The sequence below is a fragment of the Osmerus mordax genome, chromosome 4 (assembly GCF_038355195.1).
Source record: "Osmerus mordax isolate fOsmMor3 chromosome 4, fOsmMor3.pri, whole genome shotgun sequence".
In the NCBI taxonomy this organism is placed as follows: Eukaryota; Metazoa; Chordata; class Actinopteri; order Osmeriformes; family Osmeridae; genus Osmerus; species Osmerus mordax.
Window position 1 is genome coordinate 1,316,556 of NC_090053.1, and position 25,827 is coordinate 1,342,382.

Here is a 25,827-nt window from a genome sequence, read left to right on the forward strand (position 1 = left end):
TTGGGGCCACGAGGAACTGTCCAAGTTGTCCCCTGTCACTGCTTAGACGTTAGCAGTTACAGCCTCAGGAAGTTCCTATAGTGCTCCATCTTATTTTAAGTTACGCAACAAGACAAGGCAGAATCTTGGTCAGGGTAGCAACCGAGACCGAACCGGCTGTCACACACAGCGAACTGCCTTGGGCGTCACCCTCTCTCGCTCAGGGGAACCCTGATGTCACTTTGTCACGTCTGAAACAGGAAATAGTTACACAAGAAGCAGGAAATGACATCCCTGGCTCTCTCAGTTTGAGTGTGTGTGGATGTTTGTGTGTGTGTGGATGTTTGAGTGTGTATTTTTCTGAGGAAAGAGATTGTGGAATGATGACAAAGTGCAGCATTCCTGGCTGAGGGGGGGGGGGGCTTGGGGCTGAACTTGGACTCTAAATTTAGCCTTTTGCCGTGGGGATGGAAAATCTCCCGGTTTTATCAGCACGGAAGCCCAGGAGGGTCAGTGAGAGAACAGGTCTACTGGTGTTTACTGTACGAATACCTGTGTGTGAGAGGGAGGGAGAGAGATGAAGAAAGGGAGAGACAGAAAGACGGAACGGGCCTCTGTTCCCCATCATGTGTCAGCTCCATCCCAGCCTCTTTGATAAAGAGCAAACATGTCTCTGGCTGTCCTGCTCTGTCTCCAGTCAGCGATCCACAGTGTGTGGAAACACCCGGAACAGAAGGAGCGCTCGGCGTCCCAGCCCAACAGCCTAGGACAGCTCTGAGGTGACAGCTCTGTGGTGGAAGCTCTGAGGTGACAGCTCTGTGGTGACAGCTCTGAGGTGACAGCTCTGAGGTGACAGCTCTGTGGTGACAGCTCTGAGGTGACAGCTCTGTGGTGACAGCTCTGTGGTGACAGCTCTGTGGTGACAGCTCTGAGGTGACAGCTCTGTGGTGACAGCTCTGTGGTGACAGCTCTGTGGTGACAGCTCTGAGGTGACAGCTCTGTGGTGACAGCTCTGTGGTGACAGCTCTGTGGTGACAGCTCTGAGGTGACAGCTCTGAGGTGACAGCTCTGTGGTGACAGCTCTGTGGTGACAGCTCTGTGGTGACAGCTCTGAGGTGACAGCTCTGTGGTGACAGCTCTGAGGTGACAGCTCTGTGGTGACAGCTCTGAGGTGACAGCTCTGTGGTGACAGCTCTGTGGTGACAGCCCGAAGAGGAGGTGAAGGAGGAAGCGGTGCTGGGGCACGGAGGAGATTGAACACCGCTGAAGACAGGGGCAAGGGGGGGCAAGGGGTAAACAGGAATCCATCATTGTTCTGAGGAATGACGGTCACCAGTGAGGGAGGGGGCAGGCAGGGAGGGGGGCAGGGAGGGAGGGGGGCAGGGAGGGAGGGAGGGAGGAGGGAAGTGGGCTCTGACAGACACACAGAGGACCTTCCCTCCTATGGGCTTGTTTGAGAGCCGTATGGCTTCTGGAATTTTCCCCTGAAGACGCGTTTGCGTATGTATGCATGGCGTGTTGACAGTGCCAGTGTCCTGGTGATTGTGTGTGTGTGTGTGGCCCCTTTAAGGCAGCGGGGGAGTATGAGAGAGAAGTGGGGAAAAGGAAAGCAGGACAGCAGTGAGATGACGTCATGGTGGAAACATTTGGTAGCACACACAAACACACTGTTTTCATTCTCCAGTTGGGGGGAGAGAGGGAAATAACATCAAGATCATCATCATGTGAGATGCAAGCAATCGAGCCTGCTACATGAAACTGCCTCAGCAGATGACAGGACAGTGTGTATGTGTGTGTGTTCATGTGTGTGTGTGTGTGTGGTGTGTGTGTGCGTGCGTGCATGCGTTTGCAGACCCTGCAGGATTTATTTGTGTTTACTTACTAAGGGTTTTCAACATGAGCAAAATTCAGCAGAGGTGATGTCATGCACTTTAAAAGGTCAATATTGTGACCTTTCTTCCCCTCTGGGACAGACTAAATGTGTGTATGTGAGATTGTGTGTGTGTGAGAGTGAGTGTGTGTGTGTGTGTGAGTGTGTGAGTGCTCAGGCCTTTGGCGCCAGATGTGATGACCGCAAGAGTCTGGTCCTAAAAATAGAGATTGGTTCTCAGCACCGCGAAACTGAGAACAGGGAGAGGAGGAGAGAGGAGGAAGGGGGAGGAAGGTGGAGGGGGGAGGAGGAGGGAGGAGGAAGGGGGAGGAAGGGGGAGGGAGGTGGAGGGGGGAGGAGGAGGGAGGTGGTCATTGAGAACAATGTGCCTGAGCTCCCTGGAGGAGGTGAGCTCACCTCGTAATGGCACCACTGGCTCCTTCTCAATGAAATCATTGATCTGCCAGGATTCCCCCCAGAACCACAGAGAAGATAGGAGGAGAGGGAGGGAGGGGAGGGGAGGGGAGGGGAGGGGAGGAGAGGGAGGGGAGGGAGGGAGGGAGGGAGGGAGGGAGGGAGGGAGGGAGGGAGGGAGGGAGGGAGGGAGGGAGGGAGGGAGGGAGGGAGGGAGGGAGGGAGGGAGGGAGGGAGGGAGGAGAGGGAGGGAGGGGGGTAGTCTTGTTGACATCAGACCTACAATCATAACAGTGATGTGTGTGAGCTTCTCTGTGACCAACCTAAAGAAAGCTTTGGTCCCAAAACATCAAGTCAAAAGCAGAGTGTTGAGCCACAAAGCAGGGCAAGTCATCCTTCAGAGTTCCATGATTCCTAATCTCTTCCTCATCTCGCATGGAATGCAGACAGCCACCATGTGATGAGATGAGGAATCTTGATACATGAACATCCCTACTACACACACATGCATGCTTCTGCACACACACACACTTTGTTGTACAGTTTATGTCAGCACTGTGTTGTCCAAGCCCTCGCTCCAGCCTCCAAGGTGAGGAGTGAGTGCTGGGCTACAGAGTGAGAAAGCAGGGGAAACCACAGTCTGCTAAACAGGTCTGCTGAAGGAACACATTAGAGGATGACTATGCACGCACGCACGCACACACACACACACACACACACACACGTGTTAGGTGTTACCTCACCTACTCAACAACTCCGTCAAAAACTTCTGCCACACTAATATTCCCATACTGCACTAACTACCTACCTTCCATCCAGAACACACACACACACACAGACATCCTTTTGGAGCTTGCTGGAATGTCTCTGTGAACGGCTGCATTGTGAAAGTCTGCCTCCCACGATTACCTCACCTCCTCAGCCTCTCTCTCATCCACACACACAAGGGGGGCCCGCCCTGTTGTATAACAGTACAGAGGAATGACACATAACTGTATTGACCTTTGTACTCCTGTCTGTGCAGTCACACCCAAACCTAATCTCATCAAAGCCTAGCACTCACAGTAGCTTCTGTGTGTGTGTCTGTGTTGGTGGATGTGTGGGGATTTGAATGCGTGTGTGTGTGGGCCAGTGTGTGTGTGCAAGTGTGTGTGTGTGCCTGTGTGTGTGTGTGCGTGTTAGACTGAAAATTGTATGCCAGCGTTTGAACATGGGTTAGCGTGCTAGCGTGCTAGCATGACCTCACCATACTAGTCCCACAGTCCCCCCATAAAAACGTTTTGGAAAGGTGAACAATTATTTTTGAAAAACAGTTTTGAAAGGCTGAAAAAATATTTAGTTGAGAATTCTATATCATTATCTTTTTTTAACATTTGAAAACTTTTTTTCCAAAAATATTTTTATCACCTTTCAAAACATTTTTTTTTTTTTTTTTTTTTTACCTTTCAAAACTCAGAAATCATCCTGCTGGTAAAAATACAGCTTCTCTCTGAGGCAAACTTTCTGTTTCCCTCTCTCTCTCTCTCTCTCTCTCTCTCTCTCAATCTCTCTCTCTCTCAATCTCTCTCTCTCTCTCTCTCTCTCTCTCTCTCTCTCTCTCTCTCTCTCTCTCTCTCTCTCTCTCTCTCTCTCTCTCTCTCTCTCTCTCTCTCTCTGTCTCTCTCTCTCTCTGTCTCTCCCTCTCTCTCAATCTCTCTCTCTCTCAGTCAGCCTCCCCCAGGAACACTATGACATCATCCACTTACAGTACTGAATGAGAGAACGAGAGAGAGAGAGACAGAGACAGAGAGAGAGAGAGAGGGGGGGGGGGCAACGTTATAGAAGCTGTTTAATGATTTTGTGAATGAAGAAACCAGAGCTGGTCCCCTGATTGCTTCCTGGTCAATAATGTGACATCATCACTGTGACATCATCACTGGGAGTCTGAACACCATCCAGGGCAAGGTGATGGTGTGTGTATGATCATACACAAATTTACTTTACTATAATACACAAACTCTGGACAGCCTCACTGTGTGTGTGTGTGTGTCCTAATCCCGGCGTCAGCATTGCTTGTGTGTACATAACAGTTTAGCAAGCAAATCCCCTCTTCCCCAGACAATGAAAGCAAGCATGGTAATTATTCTTTCATCTCTCTTGTCCGTTCCATTTAAGGGTTCTTTTCTCTTCATGTCTCTATCCTATCACCCCCCCTCCCTTCTCCTCCACCCACAACCCCCCTGGAGGGCTGCAACAACTAGTGCGTATTAGTGTGTGTGTGTGTGTGTGTGTGTGTGTGTGAGGCTCACATCACATTGCTGCTCAGATGTGGTAATCACCAGTGTTAATGACATCATGAATCAGGTGCTGATGAGAGAGGGAGCAGAGGGGGTGAAAGGGAGGAGGAGAGGAGGAAAGAAAGGGGGGCAGTGGAGGAGGAGAGGAGTGAAAAAGAGAGGGAGAAGGGGAAGTTTTTTTTTATCTTGAGCCAATCAATGATGGCACTGTCTAGGTCTGGTGTAGGCTAGCAGGATGGAGAGAGAGAGAGAAAGAGAGAGAGAGAGAGAGAGAGAGAGAGAGAGAGAGTGAATAATACGTCAAAGAGTGAGAATGAGAAGGGAAGAGAGATGGAGGGAGGAGAGATGGAGGGAGGAGAGATAGAGGGAGGAGAGATGGAGGGAGGAGAGATGGAGGGAGGAGAGATGGAGGGAGGAGAGATAGAGGGAGGAGAGATAGAGGGAGGAGAGATGGAGGGAGGAGAGATGGAGGGAGGAGAGATGGAGGGAGGATAGAGAGGGTGGGCGTGCGGGGCCTGCAGAGATAGGGAGAACGGGAGGAGTGAACTGGGAAAGCCGGACATGTGACCTGCATGTTGAGGCCTCAGCTGGCCCTGCGAGTACAGTGACCCCAACCCCAGAGGCCACTTCCTGTCCCCTGCTGCGCTATGTCACTTCCTGTCCCCTGCTGCGCTCTGTCACTTCCTGTCCCCTGCTGTGCTCTGTCACTTCCTGTCCCCTGCTGTGCTCTGTCACTTCCTGTCCCCTGCTGCGCTCCATCTGTCACTGGCCTAGGAACAGCAGGAAGCCTCTCTCCATCTCTCTTTCTTCTGACTCTCGCACGCAAGAACCATATCAATAGTATATACACTAACACACTCACACAAAAACGATATCAATAATATCTAAACTCACACAAGAACGATATCAATAGTATATAAATTCTCTCTCTCACACACACACACACACACACACACTCACACGAGACAGCGATTTAACTCAAACTGACCCCATCACTACAACCATGCAAGTCACAGAGCTCCCGATTGGCTGATTCTTTTCCAGGAATATTTTCTCTTCCACTGTTGTCGTGGAAACAGCAAAGAAGAGGGGGGCAGAAATGGGATTCTTTTATTCTGAAGAGAGACTGAGGAGGAGAGAAGGAAAATGGATAGATGGAGTGAGAGAAAGGGTTGCTGACAGGGGAGTTTACAGTAAGAAGGCTTGATGGCCTAATCCAAACGTTGAAACGTAAAATCCTGTCTTTCAGTCTAAAAGTGTGTGTGTCTGTGTGTGCGCATACTGCATCTCTGCCTCTGACAAATTGATGAGCTTCTGTGCCTTAAGGTAATCCTCGATTTCTATGAATGACTCATGGAAAAGAGCTAATCTTTGAAGAAGGGATGGGGGGATGCAAGAGGAGAGCGGGCAGCGATCTGCAGAAGCAGCATGTGTCGGCCCTCTCTATACACATCCTGACGGAGTAGGATTATACTCCTTCAGTAATGACACATTAGAGCCATAGTCATAAGCCTCCTTGTTGTGTGTGTGTGTGTTTGTGTGTGTGTGTTTGAAAGAGACAGAGAGAGAGACAGAGAGAGAGACAAAGAGAAACAATGAGAAAGAGAAAGATTTGAGAGAGAGAAAATGAGAGAATTTGCATCATAAGCCTGCATGTATCCATGCTAGTCCTGTCTTCTCTTCTCTCCAGTGGAGAAACACAGCTGGTCTCTCTCAGCTGGTCTCTCTCAGCTGGTCTCTCTCAGCTGGTCTCTCTCAGCTGGTCTCTCTCAGCTTGTCTTTCTCAGCTGGTCTCTCTCAGCTTGTCTTTCTCAGCTGGTCTCTCTCAGCTTGTCTTTCTCAGCTGGTCTCTCTCAGCTGGTCTCTGTCAGCTGGTCTCCACCACAGCTGAGGGGCTGATGGGAGAAGCTTCCTCCCTGACAGGCCAGTCACACAGCAGAACAGCACAGGACTGTGTGATAGACAGGTCTGTGTCTCAACACACAGGGCTGGCAGAGAGAGGACTAAAAGTGAAACCCCAAAGTCTACACAGAGCACTTCATAACCTCACACCTCGTTCCTCATATCTGCTCATGTCTGCTTCTACCTGTGCACTAGGGAAGGGATGAGGATGTGCAGCTTGTCACTTAATGCCGTGCCAGTCAGGGCAGGGAAGAGGCAGTCTGGGGGGGTGCTGGTGATCATGGAGGGCGCTCATCAGTGACACCTGCTGTGGAAGCAGAGACATGACACCCAGCCGCACTCGGACAGAAGAACTAACCTGTGCACGCATGCACGCACACACACACACACACACAGTGAAGATGACCTACCAGTAAGCAGGGACACTCTGTGGAAAGTGCCTTCCAGTTTGCCCAGAAGGATCTGCACAAAGCCGTCTTTGGAGAGATGCCCCGCCTCTTTGGAACTCTGGTCATAGACCACCACTTCCTGCTTCCTGCCCAGCTCCACCTGCACACACCACAGAAGAAGACCAAGCATGAATTGGAGGAACTGTCTCAATGCACATTAACTGGAGGTCAAAACAGTCAATCAGACCATTCAAATGAATGTCAGTTACATTAAATAATGTGATTACTTATTATTTCATGTAAATGTATAATTAAAGTACAAATGATTTGAGTGTCGCATCAGTAAGACCTTTATTCCTTGTCAGAGTTCCAAGTCTTTGTGAGGTACATTTTGTTTGCAGACAAATAACATTAAAAAATATAGCAGCAATCACTGTACTCTGGGTGTATATGTGTGTGTGTGAGAGAAAGAGCATCTACTATATGACCATGCTCCAGTGTCTGTATGGAGAGCCTGTGTGCACGTGTGTGTATGTGTGTGTGTGTGTGTGTGTGCGTCAGCATGGCTCTGTCTCCATGTTGTCAGGCAGGCTTTGGTCACATGACCAGCAGCCAGCGCCTACCACAGCTCTGAATCACTGAACAACCACTGGACAGGAGGAGAGGGGGGGAGGAGAGGAGATGCAGGAGGGAGGAGAGGAGAAGAAGGAGAAAGAAGTGGGGGAGATGGTGGAGTGCGGAAAGGAAGATAGATGCAAGAAAGAAAATCAATGAATAAAGAATCAAATAAAACGGAGGTAAGGGAGAGGAGGCACAGAGGAATGAAAAAAGGATTCTAACCCTTCAAGTTTGATAATGTTCAGCCTCTCGTTCTCTTGTCATCATTATGACATCCAGCTTCTAAGAGCGAAGGAGTGTAAAAAATGCTATCAACTCATTTCAGCCCAATATATACTGATATATAACCTGTCAATATATACTGAGATATAACCTGTCAATGTGATTTACAGGTTAGCGAGACCAAGGTCACAGGAGCCTATCTGCCAAGCAGACCCTGCCTGTCTACCTGCAGTCTGCTGTCTACTTCCTGTCCGTCTGTCTGTCTGCCAGTCTGCTGTCTACTTCCTGTCTGTCTGTCTGCCTTTGTACCTGTGTAGCTGCCTCCCTGGTCCCTAGTCGGTTTGTCTGTCGACCTGCCTGCCTGTGTGTCCATGTTACCTGCCTGTGTGTCCATGTTGCCTGCCTGTGTGTCCATGTTGCCTGCCTGCCCTACACCAGTATGCTGAGATTGGTCGGCTGGGCCTAGGCACTATGATCAGATACAGTGTATGACTGACCTGAGGTCTCAGGTATCAACACTGTGTGATGTATGTATACAACAACAGCAGGCCTGTGTGTGTAACTGTGTTCATTGAGCCTGTCTTAACCTGCCTACTAACCTTGCACCAGCAGGTTCCGCCAGCTCACCTTTATACCTTGTACCGCCTGACCTGTCACCCCCCCCCCCTGTGGACAACGTGTTCTACTCTAATGGGATCAGGGCTAAAACTAGAAGGGTGACATCACCACCTTAAGGATTACAGTACAGGACAGCCTCTCACTGTGACACACACACACACACACTGCAGCATGCACACTCCCACACATGCAGGCCCAGTCACATATGATCCACTCTGGGGTCATATGGCAGACATGTGGGACCCATGCTGTTTCCAGGCAACCATGGAGGAGGATCAGGAGCTGCTTGTAGGTCATGATGCTGGGGACTACTGCCCTGGTAGAGGTTAGAGCCCTGGGGACTACTGCCCTGGTAGAGGTTAGAGCCCTGGGGACTACTGCCCTGGTAGAGGTTAGAGCCCTGGGGACTACTGCCCTGGTAGAGGTTAGAGCCCTGGGGACTACTGCCCTGGTAGAGGTTAGAGCCCTGGGGACTACTGCCCTGGTAGAGGTTAGGGCCCTGGGGACTACTGCCCTGGTAGAGGTTAGGGCCCTGGGGACTACTGCCCTGGTAGAGGTTAGGGCCCTGGGGACTACTGCCCTGGTAGAGGTTAGGGCCCCACAGCCTCCCTGGGTATGGGGGGGGGGGCAGCAGAGGTTTAGACTCCCACCTCACACCCTTCCTTGACGCACACAGTAAAAGGTGCACGTGTGTATTTGGGCCAGGGGTAGTGTGATGTGTCATGGTCTGGTCTTGTCACACCAGCATGACAGTGTTTCACACCAGCGTTCAGCACTACCTCACTGGCCTTCCAGGAAGCCCGCTACTGAGGAACACCTCCACACAACCTTACAGTATGCATACACATATCTGACAGGTTACATTAGGGTTCTGTATTTTGATCTCAGTGATTCTACTGAGTTCAAATAACTAATACTTTGTGTGTGTGTGTGTCTGTCTGTGTGTGTGTGTGTGTGTGTGTGTGTGTGTGTGTGTATGTGTATGTGTGTGTGTGTGTGTGTGTGTGTGTGCATGTGTTGGACTGGAACAGCAAACAATTAAAACAAACATTGATTCAAACTGGTAATGTATGAACATGTGACACCTCCCAGCATGACATCATCAAAGTGGGACTACTCTGAATGGCGACTGAAGTTCCACACCTCCTCAGTCAAGGAAATCCTTTGAAACAGAACACTGATGACTGATAAGAATTCCCCATTCACTTGTTAGCAACAACACAGAAGACACACACAGGATTAACCGGTATTGCGAAATAATTTTTCCAGGAAATCTATGCATCTGAACACTGAACTTCCTGGAGTTCATGTGTGATAGGAGTGTCACAGAGTGCCAGTGAAGATACTAGGAAGTAATGTGCCGTATGAGAAAGTAAGCTGTGTGTGACCAGGAAGATCCCACATTGTCCCATAGTGACAGTAAACTACTAGCCTCACTTCTCGATGATTCAACTCTTAGTGTATCTATCTTGTATCATTTTGTGGCCAGTATCCAAAAATGTTTGAGTTGATTTATCATGACACCATATTTCACCCAAAGGCCAAAACAGTTCATCTCTTTGACAGGGGAGAGTGATGTAGCACGTACATCCATGCTATGACTGAGCTCCTTCTTGCATAAACCGATGGCTGATTAAAGGTCATGTGATCATGTGTGCTCATCTTTGCAAGGTTAGCCTTTCCAGCAGGGCCACTGACCAAACTGACCAATCCTGATTAAAGACATTTGGCTGGAATGTGGACATGTGTCTTTGTGTTTCACACCAACATTCCATCCTGCCTGTCTGTCTGTTGGTCTGTCTGCCTGTGCACAATGACCAACAGAGGTCACCCACATAGCCTACAGTAGCTGTATGACCTAGTTTGCAGGAGCCCCGTACAGTCAAATACACAGTGCTAATGGGGGGGGGGGGGGGTGTCTATGAAGAGACCATTTTGATTCCTGCTCTTGCACCAATTCAATCAAGCCCATGATGCAATCTGAAGAGGACCGAGTGAAGAGCCTTGGGGGACGCCTCCTGAGTGAAGTGGGATGCACCCCCCCCAGCCCTGATCCCCCCACCCCCCCTCTTTACTATCCATCCATCCCTCTCTCTCCCGCTTCCTACATTCACTTCCCAACAAAGAGCTACAATGGTGTCCTTTGCTTCCGAGAGCTGGGTGGCTGAGATCCCGGCTGGCCCGGACGGCCCCAGCTCTGCTGAGAGCCCTGCGGGGGGGAGGAGGGGGAAGGAGGGGGGAGGAGGGGGGGCACAGCCTATGCTAATGCTGCACAGACGGTCCACACGTGCCCCGCTCGCGGCCTGCCAGTGGCCACACAAAGGAGGATGATGTCATGGTTGGCCAATAACAAAGAAGTCTGGGTCTGTGTGGCCCTCCCCCTCCCCCCCGGTTAGTTCCAGCTTTATCCAGCCTAGCGTTAATCGCCAGCATCATCCTCTTGAACAGGACACCATAATAACAACAGGGCAGGCATGGGCCTGGGCGAGGGAGCAAGAGAAGGGGGCTGGGGGGCTACGCAGCTAGGGATGAAAAGAAACATTTAAGATGGCTCGAGAAGAAACAGAGAGAGAGAGAAAGGGATGAGGAGAGAGATGGACCTCACAGGCTTCCATACTATATAGGCACACAGAGAGGAGGGTGGGCGGTGGAATAGAGACACACAGAGCCGGGTCTGTCAGGCAGACACACAGGCAAATGTATTTCTGGATAGACTTCACCAGATGAACAGCACCCAGAGAGGTCTGGACCAAACCAGGCAGAGGTGCTGATCTGCCAGCACGTGCCAGGCTGGGCTCAGTCACTTGGAACTCTCACATTCATCAGCAGCAGCAGGTTTAGAGTTAGGAGAGATGTACCAGGAAGTTAATCCGTCCTATCAGCAGGTCTGAAGGAAAGGAACAAGGAGGCTGACACGTGCAGGGCAGGGCGGGGCGGGGCAGGGCGGGGCAGGGCAGGGCGGGGCGGGGCAGGGCGGGGCGGGGCAGGGCGGGGCAGGGCGGGGCGGGGCAGGGCGGGGCAGGGCAGGGCGGGGCAGGGCAGGGCGGGGCGGGGCAGGGCGGGGCAGGGCGGGGCAGGGCAGGGCGGGGCAGGGCAGGGCGGGGCAGGGCGGGGCAGGGCAGGGCAGGGCGGGGCAGGGCAGGGCGGGGCAGGGCGGGGCAGGGCAGGGCAGGGCAGGGCGGGGCGGGGCAGGGCAGGGCAGGGCGGGGCAGGGCAGGGCAGGGCGGGGCGGGGCAGGGCGGGGCAGGGCAGGGCAGGGCGGGGCAGGGCAGGGCGGGGCAGGGCGGGGCGGGGCAGGGCAGGGCAGGGCAGGGCAGGGCAGGGCGGGGCGGGGCAGGGCAGGTTGGGTTCACACCAGGAAGGACAGACAGCCTTTACTGCCTGCCCCTCAAACAGTCACACCAAGGAACAAACACCCTCCAGGGATCTTTCCGACATCCTGGTGTCTTCTGTGTGTGGGAACAACAGACAGAATCAGCGCTGCGAATGCTTCCTGTTAGGCTACTTCTAACTTTGTGACAAGGAACATTGGCTGTGTTTCTGGTGGGGTGCTGAGGTTGTTGAGGCGTCTTGAAATACGTCTAGATAACCCTCACGCACGCAGGAACACACACACACACACGCATGTGTAGCGCTTGTTGGTACTCCTCGTGCGTTGTGTCTTATGCCACCATTTTGTATGTAACAGACGTGGTCTTGCTCTGTCAGAGATATACAGGCCAATGTTCATCCCTCACTGTGGATCGAACACGCCACCCCTGACTTCCCAAGCGCGACCACTACCAGCTACGCCAACAAAAAGCTAGCTATTCGTTGACGCGGGTGGCCTGTTATATACTTGAGGAGTGAGTTTAACCAATACACACAGGCTACACATGCAGGAACACACACACACATGCATGCAGGAACACACACACACACACATGCATGCAGGAACACACACACACATGCATGCAGGAACACACACACGCATGCAGGAACACACACACACACATGCAGGAACACACACACACACACACACATGAAGGAACACACACACACATGCAGGAACACACACACACACATGCAGGAACACACACACACATGCAGGAACACACACACGCATGCAGGAACTCACACACACATGCATGCATGTAGGAACACACACACACACACACATGCATGCAGGAACACACACACACACATGCAGGAACACACACACACATGCAGGAACACACACACACATGCATGCAGGAACACACACACGCATGCAGGAACACACACACACGCATGCAGGAACACACACACACACGCATGCATGCAGGAACACACACACACACACATGCAGGAACACACACACACATGCAGGAACACACACACACCACACACACAGGAACACACACACGCTTGGGTTTTCCCGTCCTTCAGTTTCATCAGTGTCCCAGAGTGACTATAAATACAGTGTTAGCATGCCACAGGCCATGGAAACAGGTCTGTGATGTACAGAGCACAAGCCATGGAAAATGAGAGGATCCGGTGTCGGGGCCACTGATAAGCAACAACCCTCCAGCATGTCTGCCAGATATAGCAGCCAGGGATCCAGAGCTGTACTGCTCCAGTCATGGGCTCATTAAACGTGGCACACTTCTTCATGCGGGGCTGTTGGTTGTGCAAAGCAATGTTTCATGGACAAAGTTGCATTTGTTTGATTATTTCTCAGGTTTAAAGTAAATTCCTCGCCATGTCTCGAGATAAAATGTGTTTTCAAAATCAGTGATTGGTTGTGACCTTGACATGGGTTTGTACCCAGAACCCTGAGGGTGCTGGATCCAGAGGTGCCACTCTGCTGCCAGCACGCTACAAAGACAGACAGACACCCTTCACACAACACTCACAACACAGCACATTTACATTTAGTCATTTAGCAGACGCTCTTATCCAGAGCGACTTACAGTAAGTACAGGGACATTCCCCCCGAGGCAAGTAGGGTGAAGTGCCTTGCCCAAGAACACAACGTCAGTTGGCATGATCGGGAATCGAACTGGCAACCTTCGGATTACTAGCCCGACTCCCTCACCGCTCAGCCAACTGACTCACAGCAGCCTGGAGCCTGGTCTCCTGACGTGTCCTGACCCACCTTGAGCCTGGCGCTGGGCTGCAGCAGCTCCGTCACGGCCACTTTGTCCTGCTGCAGACGTCTCTTCACCAGCTTGGAGCAGCATACGTTCACCGCGCCCTGCACATGCCACGCGTTGTACTCGGAGAACGTCCGGCTGTCAATCACCAGCAGTCGCCCCGCCCCCCTCTGGATCAGCCCGGCCAGACGCTTGATGTCCATAACGCTGCGCTTGTTCAGATCTTTCTCCCCCGCCATCACGTCACAGGGTCGCCCTGGAGGTCAGAGGTCACGAGGAGCGGGGTCACCACCAGGGCAGAGGGGGAGGAGACGTCAGAAAGGCTGGCGAGTAAGTGGTGGAGGAGAGGAGCGATGGTGGGGTCAGTGGAGGAGAGGAACCGCTGGAGTAGACCTCAGGAGATCCATGGTGCCTGGGGAGAGAGAGAGGACAGGAGAGGAGAGGAGAGGACAGAAGAGAGGAGAGGAGAGAGAGGACAGGAGAGGAGAGGAGAGGAGAGGAGAAGAGAGGACAGAAGAGAGGAGAGGAGAGGAAAGGAGAGAGAGGAGAGGAGAGAATAGGAGAGAGAGGAGAGAGAGGAAAGGAGAGGAGAGGAGAGGAGAGAGAGGAGAGGAGAGAAGAGGAGAGAGAGGAGAGAGAGGAAAGGAGAGGAGAGGAGAGAGAGGAGAGAGAGGAGAGGAGAGGAGAGAGAGGAGAGAGGAGAGGAGAGAGAGGAGGAACGGGATCAGAATAAGATTCACAATCTCTAGCCTCAATCAGTGTAGTGAACTGTAACCACGAAGATAAAACTCATCTCTGTTTAACCAACAATCACACAACATTCACACAAGTCTAATAGTTTCTTGAAGTAAGTCTTTGCTTAACTTGTGTGTAAAAAATAATAATAATTATAAGTACTAAACTAAGGATAGACTAAATCCTGAATGAGTCAGCTGTTATATTCTAGGGCTGAACATTTGGATACGCAAAGGCAACTCAAAACCGATGAAATCTACGCAAACGCACCTGCGGTGACATGAAAAACATAAACTGCCTGGATCATTACCCGTTAGACAGCTGCTTCACCCGGGGAGCTTGGCCGGAATCTATCACACATTCAAATACCACATCAGACAGCAATAGACATACAATGTGCTTGTATTTGTGTGTGTATAGAAGTGATATTTCTTGAGTAATATGCGTGCATGTGTGTAATCATATGGATGTGTGTGTAGAAGTACTCTAGCTGGAGTGTGTGTGTGTGTTGTTGTTGATGGGTCTTGTTTGGCAGCTGATGAAACAGGAAACTGAGGGGGTGAAACAGGAAACTGAGGGGGTGAAACAGGAAACTGAGGGGGTGAAACAGGAAACTGAGGGGGTGAAACAGGAAACTGAGGGGGTGAAACAGGAAACTGAGGGGGTGAAACAGGAAACTGAGGGGGTGAAACAGGAAACTGAGGGGGTGAAACAGGAAACTGAGGGGGTGAAACAGGAAACTGAGGGGGTGAAACAGGAAACTGAGGGGGTGAAACAGGAAACTGAGGGGGTGAAACAGGAAACTGAGGGGGTGAAACAGGAAACTGAGGGGGTGAAACAGGAAACTGAGGGGGTGAAACAGGAAACTGAGGGGGTGAAACAGGAAACTGAGGGGGTGAAACAGGAAACTGAGGGGGTGAAACAGGAAACTGAGGGGGTGAAACAGGAAACTGAGGGGGTGAAACAGGAAACTGAGGGGGTGAAACAGGAAACTGAGGGGGTGAAACAGGAAACTGAGGGGGTGAAACAGGAAACTGAGGGGGTGAAACAGGAAACTGAGGGGGTGAAACAGGAAACTGAGGGGGTGAAACAGGAAACTGAGGGGGTGAAACAGGAAACTGAGGGGGTGAAACAGGAAACTGAGGGGGTGAAACAGGAAACTGAGGGGGTGAAACAGGAAACTGAGGGGGTGAAACAGGAAACTGAGGGGGTGAAACAGGAAACTGAGGGGGTGAAACAGGAAACTGAGGGGGTGAAACAGGAAACTGAGGGGGTGAAACAGGAAACTGAGGGGGTGAAACAGGAAACTGAGGGGGTACAGATAACTGAAGCTCGGGGAATTCAGAGAGCAAGTCTGGACATGATGAACAGCCAGATAGGCATGCACTGTGAGTGTGTGTGTGTGTGTGTGTGAGTCTGTGTGTGTGTGTGTGCGTGCGTGTGTCTGTCACAGATACCTCCCAATAAATCTAACAGACAGTCACAGAACATAATAATTTAAATCTACAGCCCCCTGTCAACCGTTGCCTACACAACCAAATTGTTATGCCTGTTACACACACACACAGCAAATATTATAAAGAATATTTTAAGACGAAAACATTCCTGGAAATGGTTAATTCCAGGATATGCTGCCCACCAATCAGGGACCTTCATTCATTCTAAGGGAACTTGATGTTGTGAGTTACTATCTGGGAGGGAGGGGGAGATAGACAGAGACACATAATATAAACACATAGGCGAGACAGACAGGGGGAGAGAGAGACAGGGGAGAGAGAGACAGGGGGAGAGAGAGACAGGGGGAGAGAGAGACAGGGGGAGAGAGAGACAGGGGGAGAGACAGACAGGGGGAGAGAGAGACAGGGGGAGAGAGAGACAGGGGGAGAGAGACAGGGAGAAGAGAGAGGGAGATGTAGGCACAACTCTCGAGGCTAATGCAAGAACATAAAAGACAATGCATCCCACCAAACCGTATCGCCGTGACAACGACACAAGAAGAGGGGATGGGAGCGCGGGCAGAGTTTGTACCCTGCCCACATCCTGTCTGGACACAACACATCACTAAGAACTGAACACAGCCTGAATCCCAACAGAGACATGACATGATAACAGTGCAGAAGGCTCACCCCCAGAGCAGCACATCCCTGGTGTTTCCTCAACCCTCTCCTCAGAATTACAGTGGCCGCTAGCCAAGCAGTAACACAGACTAACTGAAGGCTGCTTCGATGGTGCTGCTTTCTGACTAGCAGCACTCTGCTAGCACAGCACCTCTGACAACAGCCTTCAGTCCATGCTCATGTGCTAATGGCTACCAGGGCACAGCAGTGTTCTTCATACTGTCCCTCTACTCTGCTAGGGTACACATGCAGGGCGGCACACATTTCTGGCAGACAGACTAGATAACAAACCTGCACTGGTACATCACATTACAGTTCACAGTACATAGTGTGGACTAACAGTACACATACAGTAAGGCTAACCCTCCTCACCACATCCTAACCTCATCCGCCATTAATCCTCACCTCATCCTCGTGAGCCCTGGGTACATCACACCTGTAGTAGCTCTCTCTCTCACTCTCTCCCTCACCCTCTCTCTCTCTCTCTCACTCTCTCACTCTCTCCCTCACCCTCTCTCTCTCTCTCTCTTTCTCTTTCTAACAACACAGGCTGACGCAGCATACGTCTAATGGCGCCAGAGATAGCTCTCCTCTACCTCCCCTCTGTCACACACACATGTACATGCTCACTCACCCCGCCTCTCTGTGGTGCTGAAAACAGGGTTACGGGACGCAGGCTGGAAGTGTGCATGCAGGGTGTACCCAATCACGTCCTCCCTCACACTAGCTTGTCTAGACTCTGATAACAACAGTGGAGAAAAGAGAGAGGAAGAAGGGGGGCAGAACAAGGAGAGGAAGGGAGAACAGATAGAGGAAAGACAGAGAGAAGGTGCAAGGAAGATGGAAAGAGAGTAGCAAGGGAGGATGGATAGAGTGAGAGAGCACCGCATCTCGACATCCCTTTACCGCATGGCAACCACATTCCTCCTTTAACAAACCTGCTTCCTCAGGCTTCTACCTAGCAACAACGGGGTGGGAGGTGAGGAGGGTGGGAGGTGAGGAAGGTGGGAGGTGAGGATGGTGAGGAGGGTGAGGATGGTGAGGAGGGTGAGGTGAGGAGGGTGAGGAGGTGAGGAGGTGAGGAGGTGAGGAGGGTGAAGAGGTGAGGAGGGTGGGGGAGTTCAGGGAAGAGAACATAAACAAACCGAACCACCAACCGAAAATAGCCATGAGCGCTAGCAGTTCTAAGCCGCAGACTCAGAGAATGGAGGAGCTGGGGTGTCTGGGAGCAGATTCTGCCATTGCCATGGAAACAGACCCCGCTCTGGGAGCATGGGGAGGGCAGGTGTGGGGGGTGGGGGTGGGAGGGGGGGGGGGTACCATCCAGCTGCTGGTGGTGTGTACCAGAGAGACTGTGTGCTGTACACTAGGACAACACTGACCAGGAGACAAACCAGCTAACAAGGCTGCAAACATGCTAACCAGGAGGCTAGAGCTGACTTGTAAAGCATGAGCTCACGAGACTAGTTATGGTATTTTTTTAACAAAGCAGAAATTATTGCGAATCTTTTGTTCTATTTATAAATCGTTAGGACTACAATGAGGAAGTGATTTCAGCTCACCAGCAGGACTGATAGGCCTAACACACACACGCATGCACACACACACACACACACAGCACTCAGGACCAACTCAATAGTAATATATCACATAGTGGAGAGAAAGCAAACACGAAGAGCAATATTGGACTATTGGAGAGGGAGGGGGGCAGGGGGGGGGGGGTGAGGTCATCCTAGGCAGGTTAGATATTAACTTCCTGTAAACCTATTAAAACCTTCTGTCATCTACACCAGCCCACACCTGGCCCCACCAGCCCACACCTGGCCCCACCAGCCCACACCTGGCCCCACCAGCCCACACCTGGCCCCACCAGCCCACACCTGGCCCCACCAGCCCACACCTGGCCCCATGATACCAGCTGCCTCTAGCAAACACTCAGACCACTGCTGAGGAACACCAGCAACTGTTGTTGCAACGCTCAGATAATGTGTGTGTGTGTGTGTGTGTGTGTGTGTGTATGAGCTGGACCAAGACAGGGCTTTTCCAAGAAGACAATACTTTAACCAAGACAAAGACAAAGACTAGGCCCAGGGCTAGTGGTATCAGGTCCAGGGCTAGTGGTATCAGGTCCAGGGATAGTGGTATCAGGACCAGGGCTAAGCCACTATCTTGCTAGCGTGCCTACATAATGAGCCAGAAGGGGCGTGCTACAGAGTATCTAGTGTAAGACCTACAGTACCACTACCACAGACGCCATAGCAGTGACCACAGCTAGATCCTAGATCCACAGCTAGATCCTAGATCCACAGCTAGATCCTAGATCCACAGCTAGATCCTAGATCCACAGCTAGATCCTGCCTATGGTGGACAGCTATCACACAATATCAACATCATCACTGATGCTCTCAATGAAAACATCTCTGTGTCTCTCCAGTGGTTCCAGTTCATAGCTCATCGATGGCTCGTCAATAATGGGTGGACACTCATTCACGCTGATTGGCTGACCCAGATAGTTTTGCAATGTAGGGACGACAGCTACCCTATGTATTACGCAATAAAAAAATACTAATTCATATTCAAAGCAATATCTGCAAACCAACGATTACATAACATGTTAGATGAATGATGCAGTGTCCTCCAAATCGATTTATATCCACACAGGCTGTCTGTGTGTGTGTGTGTGTGTGTGTGTGTGTGTGTGTGTGCGCATGTGTGTGTGTGCGCATGTGTGTGTGGCTAAGATTAAGCATGAGCTCTGATCTCCATGTATCGCTGGAGTCTCCATCTTGTGTGATGACGTTCATTTACTGGCCTGGTTATGTATTCCTGCCTGCCTGCTTGCCTGTCTGCTTGCCTGTCTGCCTGCCTGCCTGCCAGCCAGCCCAGCACAGGTTCTGGGCTACTGGGAAGGCGAATTGGAGGACCGACACACACACACACCTCCTCACAGAGGGCTACACTGTACAATCATTGCATCACCTGCTAGACATGGCACACAAATACAGTCAGGTAGAGGGAACACACCACACTGTCCTTTTCTCCAGAAATGGATCTAGTACCTCACACAAGGGAGAATAATTCTCCTGTTATCTCAGATAAAATATTGGGCTCACTTATTTATACTAGGAGGGACGATAGCGCCGTAATAGACAAAAATATGAACACTTGAGTAGGCTACGCGACAACAACAATGACGACAGCGTAAAGATGACGTAAATATTATCATAACAAAATATTTCGAACAGTGACATTAAATGTAAATTAGCTTCTCTAGCCAAAATATTGTTGTAACTGTAACTATGCCCACAATGGAAAACACAGTCCGCTATGCCCTGCCTATGATGACAATGCCCCGTCCCGTATAAATAGAGATGGAGATCAGAGTATGCAGTGGAAGCGCCATAAACAACGCACAATAAGAAAAACGGGTCCACATTTCAAATAGAAATCGAGGTTGTGTGTGTGTGTTCTGGTGGCAAAATTGTTACGATGTGTAAACATAAACAAAAAATTGTATTTGTTGATAACTATGATCTAACACGCGGTGCGTTAATGGAGAAGATCTACACAGTGCGGTGCGGCGCGTGTCCTGTTGTGACGTGTGGCTATCTGCATGCGAAAATGACCATGCCATTGATCGTGCACATAAATAAACGGTTCCAAAATTGAAATAAAATTAAATGCCTGCATTTCACCTACCGTAAAATGAACAGGTACAAGACGAACGGGGTCGATATATCAAAATAAAGCACCAATAAGATTGACGCAATTTCCCATAATACGGTGGCGACACATAGTGGAATGCGCACGGACAGACTAGCGGCAACGGGGCGCATACGCATGCCGCGCGCAAATATCTCAATGTTGCCGAGCTACCTTACCAGGGCTCAACTCATTTGACAGGAAGGCTAGAAGAAGACTAAACGACTTCGTTCTGGGCTTTGGGGAGGGAATCATCTACCTAATCAATGCACACACTCACCTGTGTCTCCACGGCTTTTATCAGTGTTCAGCTAGTCTCCATGTGAGAAGAAACAGAGGCGGCCCTCTTCATGGAAGCGCGCTACTGATTGGTCAATGTTGACTTGGAGACGAGAGCAAGGGGACAATCGCTACCGCTGTGGCTCCCACTACAACAGCTTAGTTGACAGCGGAACAGCGGGACATTCACTGGTTACTGTCGCTTGTGAGTATAGGCTACGCAGCGTGGCTACAGTATGATAGTTAAGCTTTTACTGGGCTAGGTATTAGTAAACCATGACAAACAGAAGGTGCACTTTAGAACTAACATGAACCGAGGATGAGGTCATGGTTCAGATGGGAAAGAAAAAATGCAAGTTGACGTCATCTTCAGCCAATGGGAACCGGTGGCTCAGGGGTTAGTTGACGTCAGCCTTCTGATCCGTAGATTAAACGGACCCACTGGGTTTAAAGGGAAAGCGTACATTTTAATTCCGCGTCGTCTCTCCTGCTTCATGAGAGATTGTCCTTGGCGCACATCTATTATGTCAGTAGCCTAATTTATTTTGTCGCTTTTACATTGTTGCCAAGGAATACATTTAAAAGCTACGTTGTAGAGAAGTTTTGGAGTAAGTTACACCCGCTTAACACGATGCATAGAGTTATAGACAATTCTTTATTTAAAGCGATCCCTTCAAACAGCCACATCAGAAATTGGCAGTATCTTGGTCTATATACGTCATGTGGATTCAATATACATCAAGAATGTATCTACCAGAATAATTTTGTATTATTCCATAATGATGATTAATACACACACAGCCCCCACATGCTTAACCTGGCAAAAGGGAAGAGTGGCCTGTAGTAAAGATATGACACAACGGGATGACCCATTTTAATCAGTGGGGGATTTGTGATACGCTGTGAAATCAACACCCTGTATTTTCGGTCTTCGTCCTGGTAGCATTAGCAATACCACAAAGCAGCAATATCCTAACTCAGCAGTAGGCCTACAAGTTATTTACTGGTCCGGGGGTCATGCTTCTCCAGGTAGGGAGCACAAACCCGTTTGAGCGATTTTGGAGTCCATTTGTGGATAACAGTGGATAATAATATATCACATAGGTAATTTAGAATACGTTTCATTGCCTTTACAGCTACTGACTAAAAATAATAAATTGGCTAATCTCGGGTATTGCATTGTGCAAGGATTTCTTTTTTGTGAGATGGTAAAGCATCTTTCAGGCTCTTTCACTTCTAATGATCGATTTACATTTACATTTAGTCATTTAGCAGACGCTCTTATCCAGAGCGACTTACAGTAAGTACAGGGACATTCCCCCGAGGCAAGTAGGGTGAAGTGCCTTGCCCAAGGACACAACGTCAGTCGGCATGACCGGGAATCGAACTGGCAACCTTCGGATTACTAGTCCGACTCCCTCACCGCTCAGCCACCTGACTCCCTCAATCGATTGCGTAGTGAATCAATGGATTTAGTCGCAACAGTTCATTTCAAAGTAGTCTACTACCCATGAAAAATATTGTCTTTCTCCACATGTTTGATATTAGTTTGGAGATGAAACAGTAAAAAAAATTAACTGAATATTGGGTATGGAAGACCATTTTGACCAGCAGACAAGGTTGCCTGTTCAAATCCACTCTAAAGCCTACTGAACGTTGCTTTGAATAAAAGTGTCTGCTAAAGTGTCTTCTAAATGAGTACAACATTAACTAGCCTGCGTATGCATTATGCCTACTTAATATTATAACAGGAACCTAAATACATAAAATAAGTAACTCAGATGTGATTAACAATTTCATCCTAAAATACTCTTAGCAGACCTACTGAATGCTGGGACAGTTAAACCAGCATTACGTTGTGTAGACAGCGCCGTTTAGTGGTTTAATATATTTACTGCACGTGTGTGGGAAAAAATGGCCACACTCGCGCACCTAAATTATTTCTGATGACTAAAACCAGAGGAAGCTTTAGGAAATGTTAATATGATTTTGCACCAAACCACTGATTTGGTTGTTCTTGTCTTACTCAGGAGTTAATGTCCTTTGTCCCTGTGTGGCTGTGTTTTTGTGTAAGATATTCAGAGATGGCAAAAGTAGGCTACACACGTCCTTCACTTAAGTATAAGTACAGATACTCATGTTTAAGAAAACTTGGAAGTTGACAAATACTTAAGTAAAAAGTAGTCATTTCTACTACCTGTTTTAGTGTCACGCTGGTAACTTGACCTCACATCATATTGATACATTAATACAAAAATACTTTAAAAGAGCATTCGCCACGAATCCTTTTTGACGCCGAAGATTTCGAACATCTCCTTCACATGACAATGGGTGATAAGGAATGTCTCTATTCCCAGTCATGTCAAGATCGTTAATTTCCTCTTTCTCAACCATAACGTAAATTTGAGCGTTTTTTTTCTCCCCCATCTTTCGAAATATTTTTTTCGAAACTTTTTTTACACACACACAGTTAAAGGAATTGAGAGGAGAACAGAAAGCGAAAATATTTGTTGAATCTTTCAAAAACGTTTTCACACACACAGTGAAAGGATGTGAGAGGGGAGGAGAACAGAGAAGCCTAAACAGAGTAGAGTAAAGCAGAGCAGAGCACAATAGAGTCCAGTAGAGTATAGTAGTCCTCATCAAATTACAAAATATTTTATTTGGCAATGTTGCCTTGCAACACGATAAAAAAAATCAAATACTTGTATTAATCAAATACCAGGCAAAAGTTCATGAAAATCTACTTTATTTGGATGCAAAAACTCACAACTGAAAGCAATACTGTAGTACAGATGAGGAGAACTGGTTGCTGGTTGGTTGAAGTACCTTTTTCAAATGCCATCCCCACTAAAGTCAGCCATTTTAGACCAGTCCAGCACAGAGAACAAGCACTCAAAATCAAGCTGTTGAGGTCAAGTGCACCAAACATTACCAGAAAGATGTTTTGTATAAACTGTAGATACTCTCCTCGGTTTGTGGTAATGTTGCTCCATGTTTGTTACAGTATCAAATATGGACTCCATACCATGAGTCTTTATTGTTCAAATAATGTTGATATTGATTTTTAAAGTCTGAGTCTTTGAAAGTTGTTAATATCCCCTGGTGATGTCCAGTGCAATTGATCTGTTGTATTCTTTCATGTTTTCATCACTGTATTAGCTGCCATACACATAGCGATTATTTCTCATGTTGTCTTCTCAGTCTGGTCAATAGTCATAAATGGAAGGATGTTTGCGTGGTCTTGCTTAACTACCCTAGTATAGAATAAACCAAGACAAAAGATTATGTTGTGGAGACATTTCCAAGGTCTACTGTAAGTTCAAGTCCTATTTCTAGGGGGTACTTTGGGTTAGGGTTAGGGTTAAAGTTTCAGAGTTAAGGAAAACACGATTCAGAATGGGTGTGAATTGTCGGTCCTCACTAGGATAGTGAAACAAACCTGTGTGTGAGTTAGCATGTGTATATACAGTACATGACTGTGTGTGTGTGTGTGTGTGTGTGTGTGTGTGTGTGTGTGTGTGTGTGTGTGTGTGTGTGTGTGTGTGTGTGTGTGTGTGTGTGTGAGCACTGGATCTGAGGTAAAAGTCTCCAGTAAACCAAGATAATAACAAAAAGAACACACAAAGCAAAGCATATTAAAGCCCAGAGGCACAAACGTAATACTGAAGACTAAACATAATCAATGTTTTTTTTTCTCGTAAGGTAACTTAGGTAGTTGTCACATTTTGTTCTGTCAAATCTTGCAATATAAACCACTGTATAAGCTACATTCCATCGTATTGTAAACAGAAATATACACAAGGCATCTACTCGAAAGGATTGTATCAAAATGTTCTAAAAATATCTCTGGTTGGTTTCACAAAAGCAAACTGTATCAAAAGCATTGGCAGAGAGCAAGCAATATAATAGGCTAACCCTTACACAACAGAAAGCTGAACAACCAATCGCGTCGCTTTGATTGTGGACCTACGAGAGCCCCATACAGCACATGCAACCATTAAAACTCAACACAGTCAAAAAACACAACACTGAAAAGAACACTTACAGCTGAACATCAGAAAGACAACCTTAGTTAGTCTATTGTGCTTGATACGGATTAGGCTTGGCCTGTCTATTCAACAATCATGGGCTCGTTACTCACGCGATGTGTGTTACGCTGCTGCAGCAGTACTGCCATGTGGCGTCACGGGGTTACGCTGCTGCAGCAGTACTGCCATGTAGCGTCACGGGGTTACGCTGCTGCAGCAGTACTGCCATGTAGCGTCACGGGGTTACGCTGCTGTAGCAGTACTGCCATGTGGCGTCACGGGGTTACGCTGCTGTAGCAGTACTGCCATGTGGCGTCACGGGGTTACGCTGCTGTAGCAGTACTGCCATGTGGCGTCACGGGGCCGCCTTACTGAGGGGACACCCCGGAGGAACGTTTCACATCATCTTATTGATATTGTTATTAACGTTGGTACAAATGGATCACATTGCATCTGTGGCAAGTTATTTCCAAAAAATTAGAAAACAAAATCTGCTATTATGGACGCAGAAGCGTTTTGATAAGATTCTATGTTCTGTGGATCCGTTTCTCTGGTTCTGAATCTAGAACGTGTCCCCTTAGCCTGACACGCTGGGCCCATCTCATCTCTGCTGAGATCCTATGAGGCCTGGTGCCTATAAACATCTGCATGTAGCCATGGGAACTGCACAAACGTGTAGCCATGGGAACCGCACAAACGTGTAGCCATGGGAACTGCACAAACGTGTAGCCATGGGAACCGCACAAACGTGTAGCCATGGGAACCGCACAAACGTGTAGCCATGGGAACCGCACAAACGTGTAGCCATGGGAACCGCACAAACGTGTAGTGCTGTAACACAATAGATAGCACAGAATGCCTAAATAACCTAATCATTCCATTCCTCTACACTCCAAACATTGTACATGCCTTAATTAATGAACACTTAGCACCATGCAACCTGAAGATGAGGTGGATCAAGTGTAGGCAGGCCGGCTGAACTGGAGTTTTTACATTGAGAGATCCTTTTGGTGTTAGTGATGAAAAAAAGCTAGATGTCGGTCTACATTTCCGACAGAGTAAGTCGCCTTCCTTCTCAATGTGGAACACAGATGTCTAATACTGGCTGTGGTGACGTGTTCATGTCTGTTGACGATGAACAGAATCTATGCTGGCATTTCACGGAGGTCATTTGAAAGATGTCTGTTTGTGAAGATCTCTGTCAGGCTGACTTAAAGAAGGTCCGAGTGGCCATGGTGACAGTGTCCATCTCTAGCTTGGTCCCTCCATGCTCAACTTACAGGTTTTAACACAATGGGGATGCAAATCTGTGGTAACGAGATACTATAGTAACATGATGACATTCCCATTCTGTCAGTTTGCGTGCGAGTGCGTGTGTGTGTGTGTGTGTGTGTGTGTGTGTGTGTGTGTGTGTGGAGGGAGGGAGGGAGGCGTCGGGATTAGGTTGTTTGTTCGGTGTTTCTTACATGATGTTGTCTACTCCTCTGACCTACATTAAAGGGTGAGATTGAGATGGAGGTGATGAGGAGAATCTGATGAGTCTGGAGTCACTGGTGAAAGT

The 25,827-nt window shown here is 49.0% G+C and overlaps 1 protein-coding gene across 1 annotated transcript in view; it reads right to left on the reverse strand.

The window, feature by feature from the left end:
• dusp8a (dual specificity phosphatase 8a) overlaps positions 1-13,807 on the reverse strand; it is a 30,424-nt gene extending 16,617 nt beyond the window's left edge. Inside the window, exons 1-2 of the mRNA XM_067235371.1 lie at positions 13,405-13,807; positions 6,852-6,990 (exon numbers count right to left, since the gene is read on the reverse strand). Of these exons, the coding sequence (XP_067091472.1) occupies positions 6,852-6,990; positions 13,405-13,641 (376 nt within the window). The 5' untranslated portion in view covers positions 13,642-13,807. The remainder of the gene's footprint in view (positions 1-6,851; positions 6,991-13,404) is intronic.
• Between the last annotated feature and the right edge of the window lie 12,020 nt (positions 13,808-25,827).